The 20,140-nt window shown below is 43.0% G+C and overlaps 1 protein-coding gene across 7 annotated transcripts in view; it reads right to left on the reverse strand.

Moving 5' to 3' along the window:
* Positions 1-3,552: 3,552 nt before the first annotated feature.
* The window catches only part of chb (chromosome bows), a 217,347-nt gene continuing 200,759 nt past the window's right edge, over positions 3,553-20,140 (reverse strand). For 6 of the 7 annotated variants that reach the window (XM_050179158.2, XM_050179159.2, XM_050179160.2 and 3 more), the window contains 3 exons: positions 19,808-19,876; positions 17,327-17,446; positions 3,553-5,741 (listed from right to left, as the gene is read on the reverse strand). In XM_050179158.2, coding sequence (XP_050035115.1) covers positions 5,640-5,741; positions 17,327-17,446; positions 19,808-19,876 — 291 coding nt within the window. In that variant the 3' untranslated portion in view covers positions 3,553-5,639. Of the gene's footprint in view, positions 5,742-11,470; positions 11,728-17,326; positions 17,447-19,807; positions 19,877-20,140 lie in introns of all 7 variants that reach the window. The other variant, XR_011894844.1, reaches the window with a different exon arrangement.

The raw sequence follows: 20,140 nt of genomic DNA on the forward strand, positions 1-20,140 counted from the left end.
CTGCTTCCGCCATATTCAACTAGCAGACGAATAACCTTAAAGATCTGCATTTTCAATCTAGAAGGCCTCGCTCTATTAAATTTAAGCAGACTTCTTTCTTCTTTTTCTTCTTAGCGCACGTGGCAGCCGTGTTTTTGAAACAACTTCTCTCGCCGCTTCTGCTTAGATAGGCAAAATGCTAAATAGCGATACATGAAGTAAAACCTGACGATGTCAATAAACATTGACATCATCAACAACGTTAAGGAGAAGGAGATATAAAGAAAAAAAAATAGGAGGGGGAGCAAAAGGCTAGGTGGCGTTAGCCGCCGCCAGTTACAAAGGGTGTAGCCGCCATCCATCCATCCATCCATCCAGGATCAAGGCATCATAGAGTTTCATATTAGTATACCTAGAGGGAAATCTGGCGCTGCGATCGTTCAACCATCATGGTAATGACCAAACGAGGAAACGATCCAACGATGGGAAGTACAGGCTTCGGATTGGCATTGTATTGACTGGCGAACTAGTCTACAAATATTTTTTTGGCAGTTTTGGTTTCGCTCCAAGCGCAATTGCTGTAACCTGTAGTGGGACAGTGCAACGCAAGGCTCTCTGCCTTTGTTATGTTGCTCGAAGTGGCGATAGCGCGCTGGGCCAGCGACTGGGACGATGTTTGTTTCGCGGTGTGGCGTAGAAGCCCTGACGAGAAAGCGACGGCATCGTAAACTTTGAAAGAACATGTTTTGAGCGTTTGCACCTTGGTTTGTTAAGTGTGTTAGGTTGACACTGTAGCGTTACGTGCTTTATGAAACTTCAGAATAGGAAAAAGAAGGCACTACTGACACAAGACAGTTGTACTTCTAGTGGCTCGACAATCAAACTTTATTGAGAGCTTCATTATGCATTGCTCGTTTATGTGCTCAGTGAAATGCTTTACGGCTTTCAGAACACAAACTTACTTGTGGTAGGAAAGGTTGCTGCTTCCTGGCTGTAGTCTAGTGTCGCAAAATGGGTAAATGCAAAGCCACGCCATAACGCTTCGGAAGCGGTACGTCAATATAAGATATGATGATGAAATACTCGTAGGAGGCCACTAGCGTCCTAGCTAGCACTGCAGCAAATGTGTTTAAAAGTACTCGAAGACGTTCAGCAATCGTGACAGCCGACGCAGCCTTTCGGAAGAGCGAGAGAGTTCGCAAGTGCCTGTCGTCTGCGAGAAAAGTCTGGCGTTTGCAGCGAGCAGGCGTCGTAGCAGACGACACTTCTAGCATTCCGCTCAAGGGCGCAACACTTACTCACAATACAACATTTTTATTTCCAGAAATACTTGATGAGTACCTTTACATAAGTACATGCACGGTTGTTATTGCTGTTGCAAAAACAAATACATAATTATTCTTTGGCGTTAAATCGGGAACATAATCGCACAAGTATGCATACCCTGGTGTGTCCTGGTGACAAACCATAGTAAACCATGCTTCCATCTTAAAGTGATACAAAGTTTATGTAGCGTGTTGTACATTAGATAACATACTGCAGAAATAAAATTAGGTTTTACGCGATAATATTTGAGTGTAGCTTTGTTTACTGCGCCGCAAGCAAACGCCATTAGTCTAAAGATCGAAGTCAATCCGAAGCCTGCACTTCCCATCATTCCCATGTAGGTTGAGGCAACGCTCATGAGAACCCCCGTAGACACTAGCGCCACATTTCCCTCTAGGCTATTTATTTAGCAACTCTATGCCATGTAGGTTGAGGCAGCGCTCATTAAAGCCCCTCCATACACGTTTCCGCCGACCAGGTTTAGCGCTCATGAGAACCCCCGTAGACACTAGCGCCACATTTCCCTCTAGGTATTTATTTAGAAACTCTATGGGGCAAGACCATAGAGTTTCTCACTATAACAATGGCAACACGACTATATAATGTAGTGAGAAACTCTATGGGCAAGACCTACTGAACCCCAAACCTACACAGATATCCCTGCTCCAGCACGCCTGGTCTAGTTCGCCCTTTTGCCACTAGGGACAGAACCTACGAGCAGCGTGGCGCTAGTTATAACCTGTTCGCTGTCGTCTGCTTTTGCGATCTGCTCAACAGTCGTGTTGCCATTTCGGCAGACACAAAGCGCTTGTATTGGCGGTAAATGAATAAATTAACAAATATACAAAACAAAACATATTTGCGAATGCTTTGCCTTTGAATAGTGAAACTAGAAGAGGAGTAGCGGTGCAAGAAATGTAAACAACGAGCGTAGGTGGCAACTGCAATGCTAGATCGACGGCATAAATTTACCTTTCCAAGCCTCCGTAAGACACTGGAAAATTGTTTTAAGATTCATAGGATAATCTAGCTTTTTTGAGTTGATTACAGATAGCCTAATGTCGTAGGGGAAATTAGGATTTACTGCTGTGTGTCGTATGTGAAAGGCAGCTGATCTGGTAAAAGTATAGTAAAAGGAGTAAAAGTATTCACGAGTAAGTCCTCCACCCCATATGTGCAGTAGGCTGATCGATTCTGTTTCAAGGAAAGGTGAGCATATCTTGTTTTTATTGTCGTTGGATGTCTAGTTCAGTAGAAAGCTTGCAAAAGCGATCCAAGTGCTTCCATGCCAACTCGCCCATTTTTCACTTTTGATGACATACTAGCTAACACTGGAGAACAAACACCCAGCCGTGTACCTTCCAACTCATTTTACAAAAATCCTTTCCATATATCAATCTTGCAGCATAGGTGCAATCAGTGTTTCAACATGTATGCAACATGTAAATATTTACTGTACATCTGGGCTTTTGATGCATTAGTGGACATAATTGTGCACACAGTGCCTGAAGGGGTGATTGCCACCTCTTGTCATGCACGTCCACCAGAATTTGCCCTAATTTCTCTTCCTCCAAGCATAAAAATGTGCCTTGCATGCCCACAGGCAAATGGGCGCCAAGCTGGTAGCAATGACTGAATTAAAATTTTCTGGTCGTTTCCATACGAATCCTTCTTGGGGATGTTGTTGAATCGGATGCACAAAGACTACATTAAATGCATAAAATACAAGATTTGCCAAATAGTAATGCATGGTCTTCTACGAATGCATTCTAGGGTAACAACTTTTGATACAAACTTCACTTAGCTAGGCTGGTTCATAGCACTTAGTACTATCTTAAAGTGGCACCTGCACCACAGGAGAGTGTAGTGAAAATCTGAGTATGTAATTTTATTGCACTCCACCCCGATTCGAAGACAGCCACTATGGGCAAATTCATTGAGTTTGAGCAGCACGCGTGTGTGGATATGCTATTTTGTAGCTCGAATTTGCAAACTTACGGCTGTTGAGGCGTAAGTTTGTTGTAAGTTGTTATGGCAACTGTTCTTAGACACATCTTGCAGCTGACCATGCAACAATGTTCAGGCAGCAACATGCAAGTTGTGCTATGTCCTTTTTTTCTCCCATGCATTATTTAACTTGTTCTGGTGAAGAAATGTTTATTCGCACTACATTTCTGCCTGACAAGTAATTGATGACAGTGACTGACAAAGCTAACGAAAGAAAAGATCATGTCAGGCCCAAAAAAATCAAGACAGTAAAAATGTTTATTCCTGACTTGTCATTTCAGAATAAAATCTTAAAAGCACAAAGGTCTTAATGGGGGGAACAGATGTTAGGACATGCCTTTCAAAGTGTTACAAACAGTGAAGTGTTAATCACTGTGTAGAAAAAAAAGAAAAGAAGCATGGACTTGCATGGGAATGTACACTATACAAGTAATACCTTTGCAAATGAAAGGTTTTTCTTTTTTGATCCTCTCTAAACAAAAATGACAAAGCAAGCAACAGAAAAGTACTGGCACTACAAATATAAATAGTCCACTCGAGCAGCTACAAAAATTCATTAAGCAGCATTGTGCAAGTTACACAAGATGAATGCCTTCAACTGCCAGCAGCAATTCTCATCAATTACAAATGTTATTTCCTCTTACACAGATGCAACCTTACTGAATGCAGGCTAAAGCAGCGCCCTTGATTTGTGACAGCCATCTTTTTCTCTTTTTCTAATACGGCATCTTCGAGCACTCAACACATAAAAAGAAGTACAAAAAGAAGGTAAAGGACTACGGCACTACATTGTATGGCAGCCTGGCAAGATGCCACAACCTAAATCATGTTGTAGAAAACACTCTGCACAATCACACGCATGGGCCACCAAAAAATGGCATCACTCTTTCACCTGCCTCACATTCCATTGGCAGCAGGCAGCAACAAGGGAGAAAAAAAAAAGACTAACATACAATGATCAAAGCAGCAGCAGCTTCGAAAGCCATGAGAGTTTTGGCAATGTTTCTATTTCAACACGAAAAAGCAGCATGTTAGATGGCTCAGCTTTTCTAATTGCATCACACTTACTCCACCTGTGTACATATATATATATATATATATACAGGGTGTCCCATATAACATGAACAAAGCTTTAAAGAACTCTACCTGTAGGAAAGCATACACTTTCATGTTGAAGCCCCAGCAAGTAAAGTTACGCCTTCCAGGCAAAGAAGGGGAGGTGAGATGGTGGGGAGGGGGTTAACTTATAACTGATCACCGAGTCTTTTTCACAGAACATTGCGAGTTGTCGTAAACGTTGAGGCATGCCATCGGCATGAAATTTCATGCTCTGATTACAGCAAAATGAAAGCAAGCAAACATAAAGCAAAGTCAATGTTGCATGGGACATCCTGTAGATTGAATGTATGGTACCAGCATCAGCACTCGGCCACAAGCACTAGGCACCTAGTTTACTGGCACAAAACTAGTAGGACACTACGCAGCAGTGGCCACAGAGTTCCCCTGTAGAGCTACCATGAAAAGGCAATCAAAGAAGAGAAGACGCAGCAGTTGTGCTACCAACGTTGCATGTTACATGAAAAGTTTTGCTAGACGAGAATTAGGCCCAGCACACTGGGCTACTAGTAACGTGATCCGCATGAACACAACATTATCTGAAGACTGTCCCTGCATTGTGGCAGTCTCGCATGACACAGTCCAATATTACAAAAACTTGCCTAATGGGACAAAAGTAGGTGTAGCACTGGTGAAGCAGTCATGCTCTTGCTTGCTTACGTGGCTCAATGTGGGTGAATGTTAAGTGTAACTGGCCTGAACCACAGTTCGTGCACGAGCATGAGTGTCGCGGCAAAATTCATAAGTTGGGAGCACGCTTTGCCCTCAGTTGCCAAGTCTTGCACCGCAGCAACTTGCTGGTGCAACTAATCTGCCCTGCTGAGGGCTAGTCAACTCTTGGCAAAAATAATGAGACATTGAAGTACATGTTGTGTACACATGTGTAAATACATCAAGAAAAAAACAAAATGGAAGTCCCTGAAAGCAACCAACTTGTTCACATAAAAGTGGAGCACTGCTCTCTCTCACAGCTATTGTAATGGAAACCTGAAGACATGTACTTTACAGCTAAATGTGCTGTAGTCACACACTCAAAGAAAAAAAAAAGAAGAAGGAAGCACACGGCACATAAAAACCAAGTTCCTGTTTGAGCTGCTGCAATAACTAAAGCTCAGCATGGGGCCACAGTTATTTGCAAAGCAGCAGCGAAGCAATTGTGGCAGCCCAAAGGGAAGCATGGCTTGTGAGATGCTGCTTGGGCCATCCCCACTTTAGGGATTACTGGAGGAAGATGCTGTATTGGAAGGGGAGCCAGGTGTGCTTCCACTGCTGTTGCCCTGTGCCCTCTGGATGTACAGGTTGAGAAGCTTCAACTGTCACAAGAAAAGAAAAAATAACATACGAATTCAGTGGCATGAAACAGGCAAATGAAGACTACCTACGGACATGACATTATCGACTTGTCATTTTCTTTACCATATATGAAGGTCAAAACCCTCTAATACCCCTGCCACACGGGCACAGAAAATGACTAACTGGCTAATGCCTTAAACTTTAATGCCATTCGTGGGGTGCCACACTGACATGCTTAACGGCATTAAAGCTTAATGTCATTCCCGACGTAGTACGTTCTCATAACTCACTTTGCCGTCAAATGCATACTCTCGTTCCCAATGTCTCCACATTCTGACGTGACTAAATGAATTATTAGTGAAGAACAATTAATATATTCTTCACTTTCTTTAAAAAACCGCCCTTTCTCGCGGCTTAGTGCATTCTTACAATTATTACAACTCACTTGGCCGTCGAATGCGTACTCTTGTTTACAATGTCCCCGCTGTGGCCGTAGTGATCATATTCTCACAATATTAATCAAACTTGTAGATAAAAAGAACTAATATATTCTTCACTTCTTTAAAAGGAGCTCCTTATTTTTGTAGAGATCAGCAGGCGATCTTGCCGCTAGTCACGGCTAGAGCACTAATCGTGAGCACATTAGCCAGGAGAAGCTGTTTGATTGCACGACGGCGGCTCCTTGCCTTGTTGGTCTCACACTGAAGCCTTCGAATTTCTTGACGATGCTTGACTCGGAGAAGCACATACGCCAGAACAAACTGGAGCACATAGTCAAATTCTTCAGGATCGCTGCTTGACAGCTTTGAAGCTGTGAGCGCTATTTTTCCAATTTCAATGCTTTGGCTATGCTATGGATTGGCCATCGAGCTATAGCTTTGGCTTCAAACAGTTTACAGCTGGGTGCAACAATGACATTCCTGAAGTAAACTATATACAATACGCCGATTAATGTTTCTCATGCCATTTCTTAAACATCTTCTCCCTAGACAACTGTTTTTTATTGTATTATGATTGGCAAGCAAACTTAGCCGTTTCACTGCAGCTATTGCCATCGCAACGCTTAATGTCATTAAGTATGCACGTGTAGCAGCAATCAAAATAATGGCATTAAGAAACTTAAGGTCTTAAACTTTTAATGGCATTAACCTCGCCTGTGTGGCACAGGTATAACTCTTAGCAAAAATACTGCCACGTACCAGAGTGCCCTTAAATAATTTGAGATTAGTCAAACCTCGGTTTAACGAAGTTGTACTTGCAGTGAAAAACTTCGTTAAATGACGAATTTCGTTAATTCGAAGTTCTTTTGTTGAAGTTTCAGCATTATCAACAACTTCACAAATTCCCACAGCATTCCCGGTGGATAGTATCTTATAAAAGCACTTATAAACAAATCTCAAGACTGCTTCATAATAGCACGGTTATGAGTGACAGCGCGTGCGGTGAGGATCGCGCTGAGAGCAATGCATACACATGGCTCACGGCGTCTGAGATTTGTGTGTGCTGCATCTTGGATGCCATGGCTGACCGCACTTTATGCTTGCAGCCGGCGCCCACAAATTAAAAACAAATGTGTAAGAAGATATGGATATCCGTCCTGGAAAAAAAGAAAGAAGTCACAGAAAGGCGACAACTACATGAAGTAAGGTTTGTAGTTTTATCGGTGTCACATGCACACGGGTAACAGATCTCACTCAATGACTACGAACTCTTTCACAACGCGAGCGCTTCGCAGAGTGTCTAGGAAGCTTGAGATATCGTGACCACCAACACTAGAAACGAGGAACGCAATGCGCATCAAAGCACCAAACTTCTCGGTTCACACTTTACAATTGCCACAGAGATTACCTCCGAGATAGGGCGCGTGGCCCATATCTTGAACAGTGCATGCTTTATCATGTAAAAGTGTGAACTCCCTCCCCATCCCCTTGTGTAAAAGGAATCTTCAGTTTTTGTGTTTCTTCGAGCGCTGTGAGCTGCCGTCAGCCCACGGCCTCTGCAAGTTGTTTACCAACGTGACAAATGGCACAGCGGTGTTACTTCCTCTCAAACTTTTCATCCAGAAGGACACTTCAAATAACTTACGCCTCAGCCAACATTTTTATAGTTTTTGCTAGATTTACTATTATGCTAGATTTAACACTATGTATCTTTTTTTCTTTACCGATACCTTTTACTCAAATAAAAAAATTTTTCTCCACGACTGTATCAGGATGTCTACCAAGTTGACATTTACAAATTCCCAGAGTTTTCTAGGTTTTCCCCGAGTGCCTTTGAAAAATTCCCTGAGTGACACAGAACTCTGTTTTATGTCAAGACAGGCTTACACTATGTCACCCGATGCTGTCACTCTCTAGTAAGCATGCTAAAAAACGAGTTAATCCAGTTTGAATATTAAGGAGTATCATTTATCTTGTATATAAATAAAATCTGTAGCGAAGGGTTAGTAAAATACAAAGCGAATAAAATAACTTTGAAAAAGAAAAAGGTAAATCTCATTGCAAATCGAGTGCAACATTCTTAAATATCAATGAAAATGAGATGCATTTATAAACAAACATTTTCGAATATCCCCTTCAGTGACGAATTATGATAGACTGTCGATACATATGTGTGAAACATAGGTAGTGCTTGAGACTCCACTGAAAGCAAATCAAGGTAATAGAATGACTGAGCATTTTACAATGAGTCATAATTACAGAGTAACTAAATATTTGATTATTGTAAAGTCAGTCAAGCTACACTTCATAAAAAGGATTAAATCCCCCGCTCGAATTACATGCACAAGTTATTCATTAGCCTCAAGCATTTCAAAAAATAAAAAATATATTTCAAGGTTGCTACCGACATGTCCCATATCAAGCATCACGTAAAACATGGTAGTGCCTTCACCAAAGCGATACTCTGTAACAATACATATCACTCACAATCAAAATGGAATTTAGGTTAACAGAATGTTCAATTTGCTATAAGCTTAATGTTCATGCTTTATTCCTTGCTGCCACTGCACAGAAATGACAAAGATAGGTTGCGTCTACAAATGTGCACGCCGTGATTGAAGGTGATATGAGCTACTTTTATCAATTTTGGCAAGCTCATTGGTGTGAGGCCCGAACTTTGTCACAAATAAGATTCTCAACAGCTGGTGTGTCAACCTCAACTCTCCTGACATACTCTCAAGCCTGCGCACAACACCTCAGTGTTGCATTTCACTGCTTTAGCGAGTTTATTTCGGTTTGGATGAGGAACACCTGTATTCCAGTGTCAGCCAACACTTTTTTTTTAGCTCAAGCTCCTTGAAAAAAGCGGCGGCAGGCTTCCTTTCCCGTTCATTCCTCAATGCGTCGGTCGTTTCTGTTCTCGTCTTCCTTCTACCGCACTTTCGCGCCACAGACCATTCGAAACATCCTCTTCGTCACCTGTACAGTCAAAGTCTGATTTTTCGGACTCCCTAAGGGCCGCGAAAGCGTCCGTAAAATCGGGCAGTCCGTAAAAATGAATGCATGTCTTTTACTGCCATTAAAGGCTCAAATCGCCACAGGCATATCCGGGAAGGCCTACTAAGACGCTTATTAGGCATATCGGTGCCCGTACTGTGACAGGAGATGATGGATGGACGCGCGTATAATTAAGGAATAGATGATGTGCCCCGTGACACTTGCCCCTTCCCACGCTTGTTATGCTTCACCGCGTAACACCTTTGTATTGAGACAAAGCTGACTTTTGGGAACCAGCATTATGCAACGCGCCGTATTTTCCGAGCTTCGAAGCCAATAGCGAGGACCACCAAGACGGAGTCAGTGCCACTGCTTACAGCGGCGAATTATTTCAATCAAAAACACGGCGCCGAACGGCAAGAAGCTTTATCACAAACTTTGAAGCAGCTAGGCCTAGTGTTTGCCACGGTGGCGAGGTAATCAAAACGGCGGCAGTGGTGGCTTTGATTAATGCCGTTTCGGACCTGCGGTCACAGCAAAAAGTCCGGAAAATCGGACGGCGGAGGGCTCTTGCGTCCGAAATTTCAGATGTTTTTAGACATTGTCAGATTTGGCAGTCGTAGCTGTAGGGATGAACTTGGGAGGAGCTAGGCGAGCAGGATTTATTTACAGGATTTACATCGTAGACAAGACATACATCGACAGTCTAGCGTGACTCCCAAATGGTACCCGCAAGACTAACATACAGCAAACAGCTTACGAGCACGCAGCTCACGAGTACATTTCGAGCATGACAACGAGCACGCAGCTCACTAGTACATTTCCAGCACGACAACGAGCACATTCACGCAGCCGACAACCGCAGCTTATAAGCACTTGTCCCCCCCATTGATTCCAAGCGAACGGAAACGTTCGTCCAGTCATTGTTCGACGTCACCGAAGATGACCCGTCCTTTTGGAGGAGGCGGGCTCACATACTCGTGTTGCACACACACACACAGGTGTAAAGGTCCGGAGCCGAAGTCAGGGGGGCTTTGTAGAACTCTGCTCCGTCAAGGGTGGCGCTGGCGGGTAGCACATTCCTGAGCTGACCCCGCGCCACGTGGCTGCCGGTTATTCGTAGTTCTCTGAAGTGCGCCCCGTCTGGTTGGATTGGAACACGTGCAGCGGGCTGAAATAGCTGGCACGTTGCCACCCCGTACGGCCATTCCTAACAACATTGATTCTATGGGGTACGTGATAGTGCCGCGGATATAGTGTACTATAGTGTACATTATTCTAGTACACTATAGCCGCGGAGCCGTCGGGCGTCCGGAAAGTCGGCCATTGACTGCAAGCTCCTCCAGCCGACGACACGGCGTCAAAAGACGATTCAGTACGATCCCTTTCTTTCGACTTTCGTTCCCTTTCAATCAAATTACAGCTAATTTTCCCTGATAGAAGCATAAATTCCCTGAGTTTTCCCTGAGTATTTCGAGACTATTCAAAATCCCTGAGAATTCCCGATTTTCTCAGTTTTCCCGGTTGGTAGACACCTTGTGTATTCTTCATGGGGGAAAAAAAAGAACAAACTGTTACAATTTTTCTTCATGTGGAACTGTGTTTGGGCATCACAGCGTCAAAGCAAAATTAGAACTTCACCAGCACTATAGCACACCTGCCCTATTTGTATGCTGCCTAAGCTCTTTAGAGGCACTCGAAAAATTAGGTTCGGCTAAATTGTTGAACTGTGCTTGCGGAGTAATACTATATACTTGTGGAAGTAAACATCGTTTGCATACATTCAACATAGATGTTTCAACATGTGCAGCCTTTAGTACCCTACAATTAGAAATTGACACAATTTCAAAGCTAGTGGTGGCTCTAAGAGATTCAAGGCAACTGTTGCACAAATCTGAAGATCTTAAAGAACGAACTTCAAGCACTAAGCTTTACAGACCGTTTTATTTTATTTATTTTGCGACCACAGCGCCGTCTATAGTCCGGTATATGGGATCGTGCTGGAGGGTGTACGGCGAAGTGCTGCTGACGATGAGTGGCAAATTTTCACGCTTTCCCGAGAGGTGTCAACAAGCTGTTGACAACTCTCAACAACAACAACAACAGGCGTGGCTTTGGTTAAACAGAAAAAAACACCTGCATTTCTTAGTCGGCATGTATTGTTTTCATAATAGGTCCTCGGTCAACTTTCACCAGAACGTTGGTTGCCAAGCATGATAATCTTAAAACACACTTGAACAGAATAAGTTTAATGTGCGTGCACGAAGAAATAACTTCATCCATTCACAGTAGTTGACGACTCGAATACTCGCCTTTCTTTCACATTCCAGCTTGATCATGGTTCCTGAATTCCTAGTTCATTGCCGAGCGCTCACTGGGAACAAAACCTTCCGAACATACACGCGATGGCATCAAGTCCTTTCTGTTTATGCTGGCAATACGAAGCGGACGCTTCTCTGCTATCGCAGCGGTGGTGTCACCGCAGCTGAGGACGCACTTCACCCTTGCTTCACAAAGTTATTTTTGCAGCCGAATACAGCAGAGTGGTAGCCAGTTGACCTTGATTCATCTGACATCACAGAAATCGCAGACAGAAAATGTTAGAATCGCACTAATTCACAATTAAATCGCTATCTTTGCAAGCTGCTGCTGGGAGAAAACGGAATCCGCACATACCAGTACGAGGAGTAGAACAGTGTGGCATGCCGGTTTGAGGCTACATTCCTCTTCGTCTATAAAACGGTCTATACATTACAGCTGAATCTTGTTATAATGAAGTCGGATCCAACATAAAAATACATTAATTGTATCCAATATTCTTAACTTAATCGCATACGTGCTGACAATGGCCAGAAGAATTGGCAATCAGGCTTGTGCGATGGCTATTACGGTCCAGCAGAGAGTCTCCTGTCAATTTTGACGGCCTGTCAGTGGCTTGCCATGCCAACATGTGGCACGTGAACACTAAGTTACAAACTTGTGCTTTAAACCGCTAATAATACATGACCATGACCATTTTAGCAGAAAAGTCTGTCTAGCGGCGACAGTGAGCACAGGTGGCGTGATAGCGTGGTGGTTGGGTGAGGAGAAAATGCCATTTTTGTATTTTTGTGGCAGTACGACAGATGACGGGGCAGACGTGTCCCCATCACTTACATGCTTTTCTATGGGTGAAAAGCAAAAAAAATTGTTATACTGTCCCACATTTTGTAAATTTTCCCAGATTTCATTCAATAATGTCAAGAAACAGAAGTTGCGGACATTTCAGCAGCAGTAATTTCTTAATACTGCTGAAATTATATGCTGTGCTGCCCTTGAAACGCGCTACCAGCAGTATCTCTGAGTAGATGACATCTGCCAATGCCACAAATACACTCACTCGCATGCAGTGTGCGTGTAGGTGACCTTGGGATGCATAGCTCTGATTAGTTAGGGTGCGATATGTTCCTACGAGCAAACTTTTCTCTGGCTTGTCCGTCTCTCTTGTGCTTGCAAGCTACTGTGTTGCACCGGTAGCACAGATTTCTAAGATATTACGCACACGCTTCTTGCATTGCCACAAAGGCGAGCACTTTCTATTCATGCCGTTTGAGGATGGGGCAGAAATGTGCCGTGCTGAACTCCCGCAGTGGCTACACATCCCAACAGAAGCAGCTGTCAAGGATAGAAAATGACTGATGGATTTGTGAGCAAGGTAGCCATTTTGGTTAATTCTTTCCTTTTCTTTTTCTTCACTTGCGAGCCAAAAATCAAGATGTAAGATTCTTTACTCCTTCCCACCTCTGGTTTAAATATTGTGCAGATCCATACATTAAATATATCATTCAGAATTTCTATGTTTGTGTGTGTCTGTCTAGGATGTGCTGATTTATCGACTGATGTGTTCACATTAAATATTCTCATGATAGCGGTTTTTGCATGGGACAAGGACTACCAAATGGACATGGTTATGCAGTTACCAGGAAGGCTCATTTAGGTTGGTTGGTGTTGGAATATTGCAGACTTCTGCCAGCAGTATGGTGCATCGAGGGCTGAGGAAGGTTGGGACAAAATTTGCTGCCTTTCTGCACTATGCGTGATTAGTCCATTAGCAACAATAAAGAAAATGAATCAATTCGTTCGGAAATTTGCTCATGATACAGAAGTAGGCAGAGCACATATAATGGACTTGCTTTTTTTTTGCCAGCGTTGTACAAATCATAAAACACCTTCAGCTTCAGGTGATGCTACACTATTGCAGGCGTTTATGATTCCAGGCACAGGCCTTTAACAATTCTTTCCATCATATAAAGCACGGAGAGATAGCACCAAGTACCACTCATATAAAAATTAAAGCAGAGAGGGTAAGTACTACCATTTGTTGGAACAAAGGATACTTCACTTGTTATACCACATTTGAAGATACTTTACCAACCAAGGCGAACGAGTTGTACTGTGGCTGCGAGAACCATTGCCATCACACTTTACGTAAACATCACAAAACATTAAGGTCCTCTTCCAAATACTACATTTATCATTTTAACAAATGTCATGTTATAACTGCTTCGTAAATGACACACTTGTTTCGTAAATCTCAAGGCATTTGGAGCTGGCAAAGGGGTGCAACAAACAAGCACATCCATTGACGAGTAGAAGTGTCTAGCCTTGAGCCAGCGAGCCTCCGGGTGACTTCAATGGGATGCTGGAAGGAGTGCTGTTTTGCCTCCTGAAAAATTCTTGCTCCGTAGTGTGGCCACATGGGATAGTCACATTGGCTTGCCGTTTGATGGTCAGCCAAGCCAAGCCATTGGCCATAATGCACATGAACATTTAGAAAGTGCCATATCTCGTTGCCTTTCTTGAGTATCTGACATTTTTGCTGCCAGAATATATATACTACTATTGTGCTGCGAGCAAGCACATATTCACTTTGCTCTAACCAACATTGTACTGGATCATAAATTTTCAGTTTCGTTACAGCAGTAGAATGCTCTGACAAAGCATAGCCTTCCAAATTTTACATATACAGAACAACCTCCTTGATATGCTCCCGTTATGTACGTATTCCCAGTGCCAACATTCTCAATCGAGCACACAAATGTAGCGCCCTCCCTTGCACAGTGCCTAGAACTCTGATAGAGCGTGCCCGCACGAGAAGAAAATAAAGACTGTGCCTAGTCGTGGCACGCAAAGCCACAGCTCGCGGTTCTTTTCCAGCATCACTTCGGATCAGCTGTCTTTCTCCTTCGCTCCTGAGGCATAAGCCTAAACAAAAAATTATCCAACAGAGTTATGCTCATTCTTTATATGTTCACATCTTCCCAGAATACAATTTTTTCGGCACTAACGTTCAGTACGTCGCCAAACCGTGATCGTATAATATGTTTCCCGGCCGCTAGATCCCACGTTAACAAGAAAATGCAGGAGAGGTGCGCCCGATTGAGAACAGTATACAGCTGCCCACTGCAACAGCTTCACCACAATACTTGACTGCCCGTCTCACTTGAGAATGCTGGGGTGCACTCAGTTTTCTTATTTCGGTACCAGCAAAACTTCTCTGGGGCTGTCGCATGTGGCATTTACGGCTATCACCGGCAATCCTACTGCGATAAGCATCTTTGCCTATCTGTTTCAGAGCATGTCATGCTGTCAGAAGCGTAGTGCACGCTTTTAATAGGCGATAACCTAAACTCACCGCCATTTCCTGCTGCAGACTGCGATTATATACATTTTCCGGCCACTAGATCCCATGTGAACAAGAAAAGGCACAAGGTGCGTGCGATGAAAACAGTATATAACCGCCCGTCTTGCATGGAAATAACAGCGCACACAGTTTCTTATTCCGGTACCAGCAAATCTCCACCTATCTTCACCTATCTGTTTTACACCACATGGTGCGTAGTGCCATTGGTAGTGTATCGCACAATGTTAATAGGCAATAATAGAAATGCGCTGCCATTCCCTGCTGCAGGCGGCGCAATGTCACCGGCGCGGCGGCATCTGGCTTCGCCCACCAGCTCGATTTTGTTTCGGTTTCCCATCGCCCTCTTAAAACACCATGCAATAGGAAAACAGCAAAACACGTCTCTGGCTGCCAGAGCACCACCGGTCTGACACGCATTGGTATCTCATGCCACAGCTATCTGCACGGCGCGTTCTATTACGTAGATGTCAACAATGGTTGAATGTCAAATTTTTAGTTACTTCAAATTGTATGTTTTCCCAGTTGGCAAGTTTTTGTCTCACATTTTTTTTTTTCATAACGTATGAACGAGGTTCTAGTGTATGTTGTTATAACCTATAATTCACTACATCCGTATTCATCATATCAAGGCTCAACTGAACTTGGCTTTGGCACCTTTGTGAAAGTGGCAATGATCTTGGTGATCTGCTACAGAGATCTTGCAGTATCCTTTGAAATTTGTCGAGTTGGTCTTGTGATAAAGCTCTAACAATTAATAGCTCCAAATCAAAGGCCATATTATTCAAGGCAAGAGGCAGGCAGTCTTACTTAAATCAAGAATTATTGTTGGATGGCACGCCCATTGAGACTCTGACCAAATACAAAGTATTGGGCACTACGCTTTCAGAAGATATGAACTGGACATATCACATTGAACTAGTTATGAAATCATTGTCATCTGCCGCAGGTGCATTGTCCCATTGCAGTCATTTCTTTTCCAGAGAAAGTAAAGTTGCAGATATATATTATGCTTTGTTTGAATCATATCTGAATTATTGTGCACTTGTATCGGTTACCACCACGAAACGTAATTTTCATGCACTTCTTCAACTAAAAAACGAGCACTTTGACATGTAGCGAATGTACCTTACTTCCATTCTACTGCGCAACTTTTTTAGTTATAACATAATACGAGTAGCTAACCTTAATGAATACTGCCTACTGTATTCTTTTTCCTTCGGCTCCAAAAATTCTAAAACATATTGAAACATATGTCACGACTAGAACGTGAAAGAAATGATGCGCGTACCCGCAGCGAAGACAGGTGCTCAGTACCATACAGGCGTACAAATTACCTCATGCAGTAGCTAAGACACACGCTACCTTCACTGTTAAATAAATTTGGTAAAGAAAATGTTATCATAAGTACCTTGACTCAAAAACAAATTAGAGTGTATTTTTGTAAACATATTTTTGAAATGTGATTTTTGTAATTAAGGTAAATGTGACCCATTGTATTTGTATATCCTAATAGATCAGTGTTTCCATATGTTGACTTACTGCTGCCATGTGAGGGCTGTTACGATCGGCCTGCAGGGGTACTGAACTGCAAACCCTTCCCAGCCCGCTGCAGTTATTTTATTAGACCTACAGGGGTGGCGATCTTCGGAGAAGTGACCTTCGAACCCTTCCCAGCTCACTGCGATGAGTCCCTTTGTAAAGTCAACAATGCGCCTCCTCGGACAGCTCAACGGCGCCGGCAAGTCTAGACACGTTTGGCGGACCGAGTATTGTTAGTTGGCTCGCTGTCGCCTTCACAGTCTACTTGGAGCATGGGAACTCCTGGAAAAGGGTGTTTTGCAGTGCTTTCTCACGGGCCCCAGAAATCGTCACAGTCAATGGACAGACGTGGCGTCTAACTGCGGGGTCAGCTCTGAAATCAAGAGCTCTGCTTAGGTCAAGTGTATCAACCCCTGCCTGCGAGAACCCTCTCACCTCGGTGTGTTCAGTGAAACCTGTGCGGAAGTGAGTGTGTAAACCCTCCCCCTCAAAGGCAGGTCGACTAAGATGACTTTGGACGTTCCCATTGGATGAAGGTTGAACGGCCGTTTTCCCTCACCTAGGGATCTAGGGAGGACAGAGTGTTTCTAAGCAGCCGTTGTGCGGCTGCTGAGTGTGCATTCTCTTTCAGTCATGCTAGACTGATGAACTGTAATGTTCTCCATCCTTCATGTAGATACTGTAAATAAATCCCATATTCCTCGTTCTCAATGAGAACAAGTCTCTCCCTTCAACAATATCCTCAGCATGGATGAGTTGGACGACAGCATGGGCCAGCTACCATTTATTTCATGCCCGACCCCAACCCTTACAGGGCCTTCAGGCACATTCAAGCTGTATGTCGCAGCTTTTCGCCGGGAGGACCCCCAGCAAGCTTTGTTGGAAATAAAACATTTGATTGATTGATTGATTTGATTGATAAGCAGATGAACAACAGGGTGCCTACCTTGCATCCCGTAAGGGAAGCCAAGTGTGGCTTCATCAATTCAGAGCCGACCACGCCATGCAGCGTCACCATACAAAATACTGCCGCCTTCCGTACAGAACTCTCGCTGTGATCATACGCCTGCAAATGAAAAGAAAGCACAATAAATGGGGCTTCACTAGACACCCAAAATTGCGATGCCCGAACATGAATGACTCTTCTATTGTTACAACACAATAAATGGGCAAGACAGAGACCACAACTGGGGAGTAACACCGAACTTTTTTACTAGGGGTGTGGGAATACTCGAGGAGCAACATTGCGCAAGCTTGCCATGACCCTCTAGATTTTTGAATCTTTGACAGATGGCAAACCACGCTGAACCTGACAATGAAATGGCGCTGAGACTGACGCTGTCACTATTGACGTCACCTCTGCGATAACCACTAGGGCCAGACATGTGCATGATGACGAGCCAAGTTTCAATGACCCTGAGAAGGTTAATGTCAGGATCAAAATAATGAAAGTTTCATCCATAGAAATGTATTGGCTTCAGTTGGTATCAAATTAATAGACATTAATAGACAGGTTGGGATCGAACTAACAGCACATGCTTGGGAATCTCCTAGCACTGCATAACAGGAGTGTTGCAAGCTATCCGTAAATTGGGCCCATAGAAATCAAGTATGGTCTACTCTTATCAAAGGCAACACCAAATTAGTATGCCACCACTGATTAGAGCTCAGTTACAGTATATGAAGGTCCGGATTTTTCTTTTATTAATATAATTTCTGTTGAATAGAATCTGGTGCTTTTCACCGAGTCAAATGGATTAGGGACATTCTGTTATGCTGAATACCAATGGGGTTCTCAGTTTAATAGTGGACCTGTATTGTGGTAATCTTTTATTGCATGAAAACTTTTGCTGTCCAGTCTGTCCACAGATGACGACGGGCTGTACCAACTTTATGGCAGGTGGGTTATTGTAAGGCAAATCTGCGCGACAGATGAAACGACCGTGCATCACATGATTACGCTCTGCACGTAGCAGGCACCAACGGTAAAGAGCAAGCCCCATTTGCACCTGCTCTTTGCTAAAATCAAATAGTAGATATTCAATTCGCAAAACCAATTATTCGAACGTTCACTATTTGATTTGGTGATATTAGGGTATTTGCCAACCTCATACCTAAAACAATTTATTATGCAGGTTCTCCGGAAAGCATCAGTGCAGGCCTTCTTTGTACACTCAATATTTAAGCATTTCAAATGTTACACCTAGGATTTGTGCTCATGTTAGATTTCAGAAAGTCTTCGGTCATTTAGCAAGGATGCTGACTGGGCTCGTTGGTAATCCATATTGAGCATGACCAGCACAAGAGGCAACATGGGGATGAAAATGGGATAAGTCAAGTGCCAACTTACAACTGACGAATGATTGGTAGGTATGCAATGCTTATACATGCATACAAAAAGATTACATGGAAAGTTCACATGAAAAGAGAATCTCACAAAAACCCTGACCAATCACTGACTTTCACTGTACATGCTTCCTTCTTACAAGAATCTTACTTCCTTATTACATAGGGCCACCAATGGCTTGCTGACACATGCGCACTGTTTCATAGCCATATGTACTGCTTCACTAATTATGAGTGTTTTCTCATCTCTCAACTTGCAAATCACTGCAATCCGCTTTAAGTGTGGGGCATGGCCTGATACAGTCCAAGGTCAACAGCACGACACTTAATCGTGGAATCCACAAACGAAAGTTAAGAACAACAGTTATATGACAGCTCTTTCAAAGCATTAGTTTGGTTGCCATTGGCATGCCACTTTGAAATGCATATATTAAAAAAAATGCATACACTAATTTGACATGACCAATTCAAAACACATGCACAATAACAGTATTTGGACAGCCTACAAGAAACTTCCACATTCCTTTCCTCTACCATTACATATATAAAAAAAATTTTAAATTTTAATTTACTATTGGTAAGTGGTCAGCTGTGCTACCTAATCATCATTTTTATATTTTGCATTTTCAGGTTCTCCTTTGGCTAGAAAGCAGGGCCATCTACATTAACAGGGAAAACCAAGCTGACAGCCACTTGACAACACATGTTAAAGGATGTTCTACATCCCCCACCAAAGCTATGAGTTGTGGTGCTGGCTAACACTCCTATGTCCTAGATCTAGCACACATATAATACTCAAGAAAGTGGATGGGAAAAAGGCACAACATAGCTAAATTGGTAAGAACATCACACACATAATGTGAAGACATGGGTTCGTAAGCCACTTGAGGCCAGTTTATTCATCCACTTTATTCCCTTTATGTATCATTTCTACATTTCAATTAAAAAAGTAATTTGTCCTAAGGTTTCCTTGGTATCATTGTCTCTTGGCTTCTTATGATTGTAATTTACAAAAATTGGGCACCTCTGTTACACTGCTTTTTCATTTAAAACAATGGGAGTTAAATGTCATAAGGGTTACCTTAAGCAAAACAGGCATCATCTGTGGCAGAAGCTCCACAATTATCCTTTTTGGATGCACTTCCACAAGCTGCAATGAGCAAAGAAGAAAATAAAGACAGGTATTAAAAAAGAAGTTGGCAACACACAGCTGCTCACAGTTCGACACATGTCGCAATGTAGCAACACTATCAAGTGGGCACCTATGAACTGCCCTACAATGTCTCATATCCAGGCAGCACAGCACACTGTCGGAAGGCAAAAGCATAGAAATTTAGGAAGTACACCTTTTACAGACCCCAGTGAACACAGCAAAGAAGCAATAATGCTAGGAGGTTTTGCCAGAAATGTCTAC

Source organism: Dermacentor andersoni, chromosome 5 (genome assembly GCF_023375885.2).
Source record: "Dermacentor andersoni chromosome 5, qqDerAnde1_hic_scaffold, whole genome shotgun sequence".
Classification (NCBI taxonomy): domain Eukaryota; kingdom Metazoa; phylum Arthropoda; class Arachnida; order Ixodida; family Ixodidae; genus Dermacentor; species Dermacentor andersoni.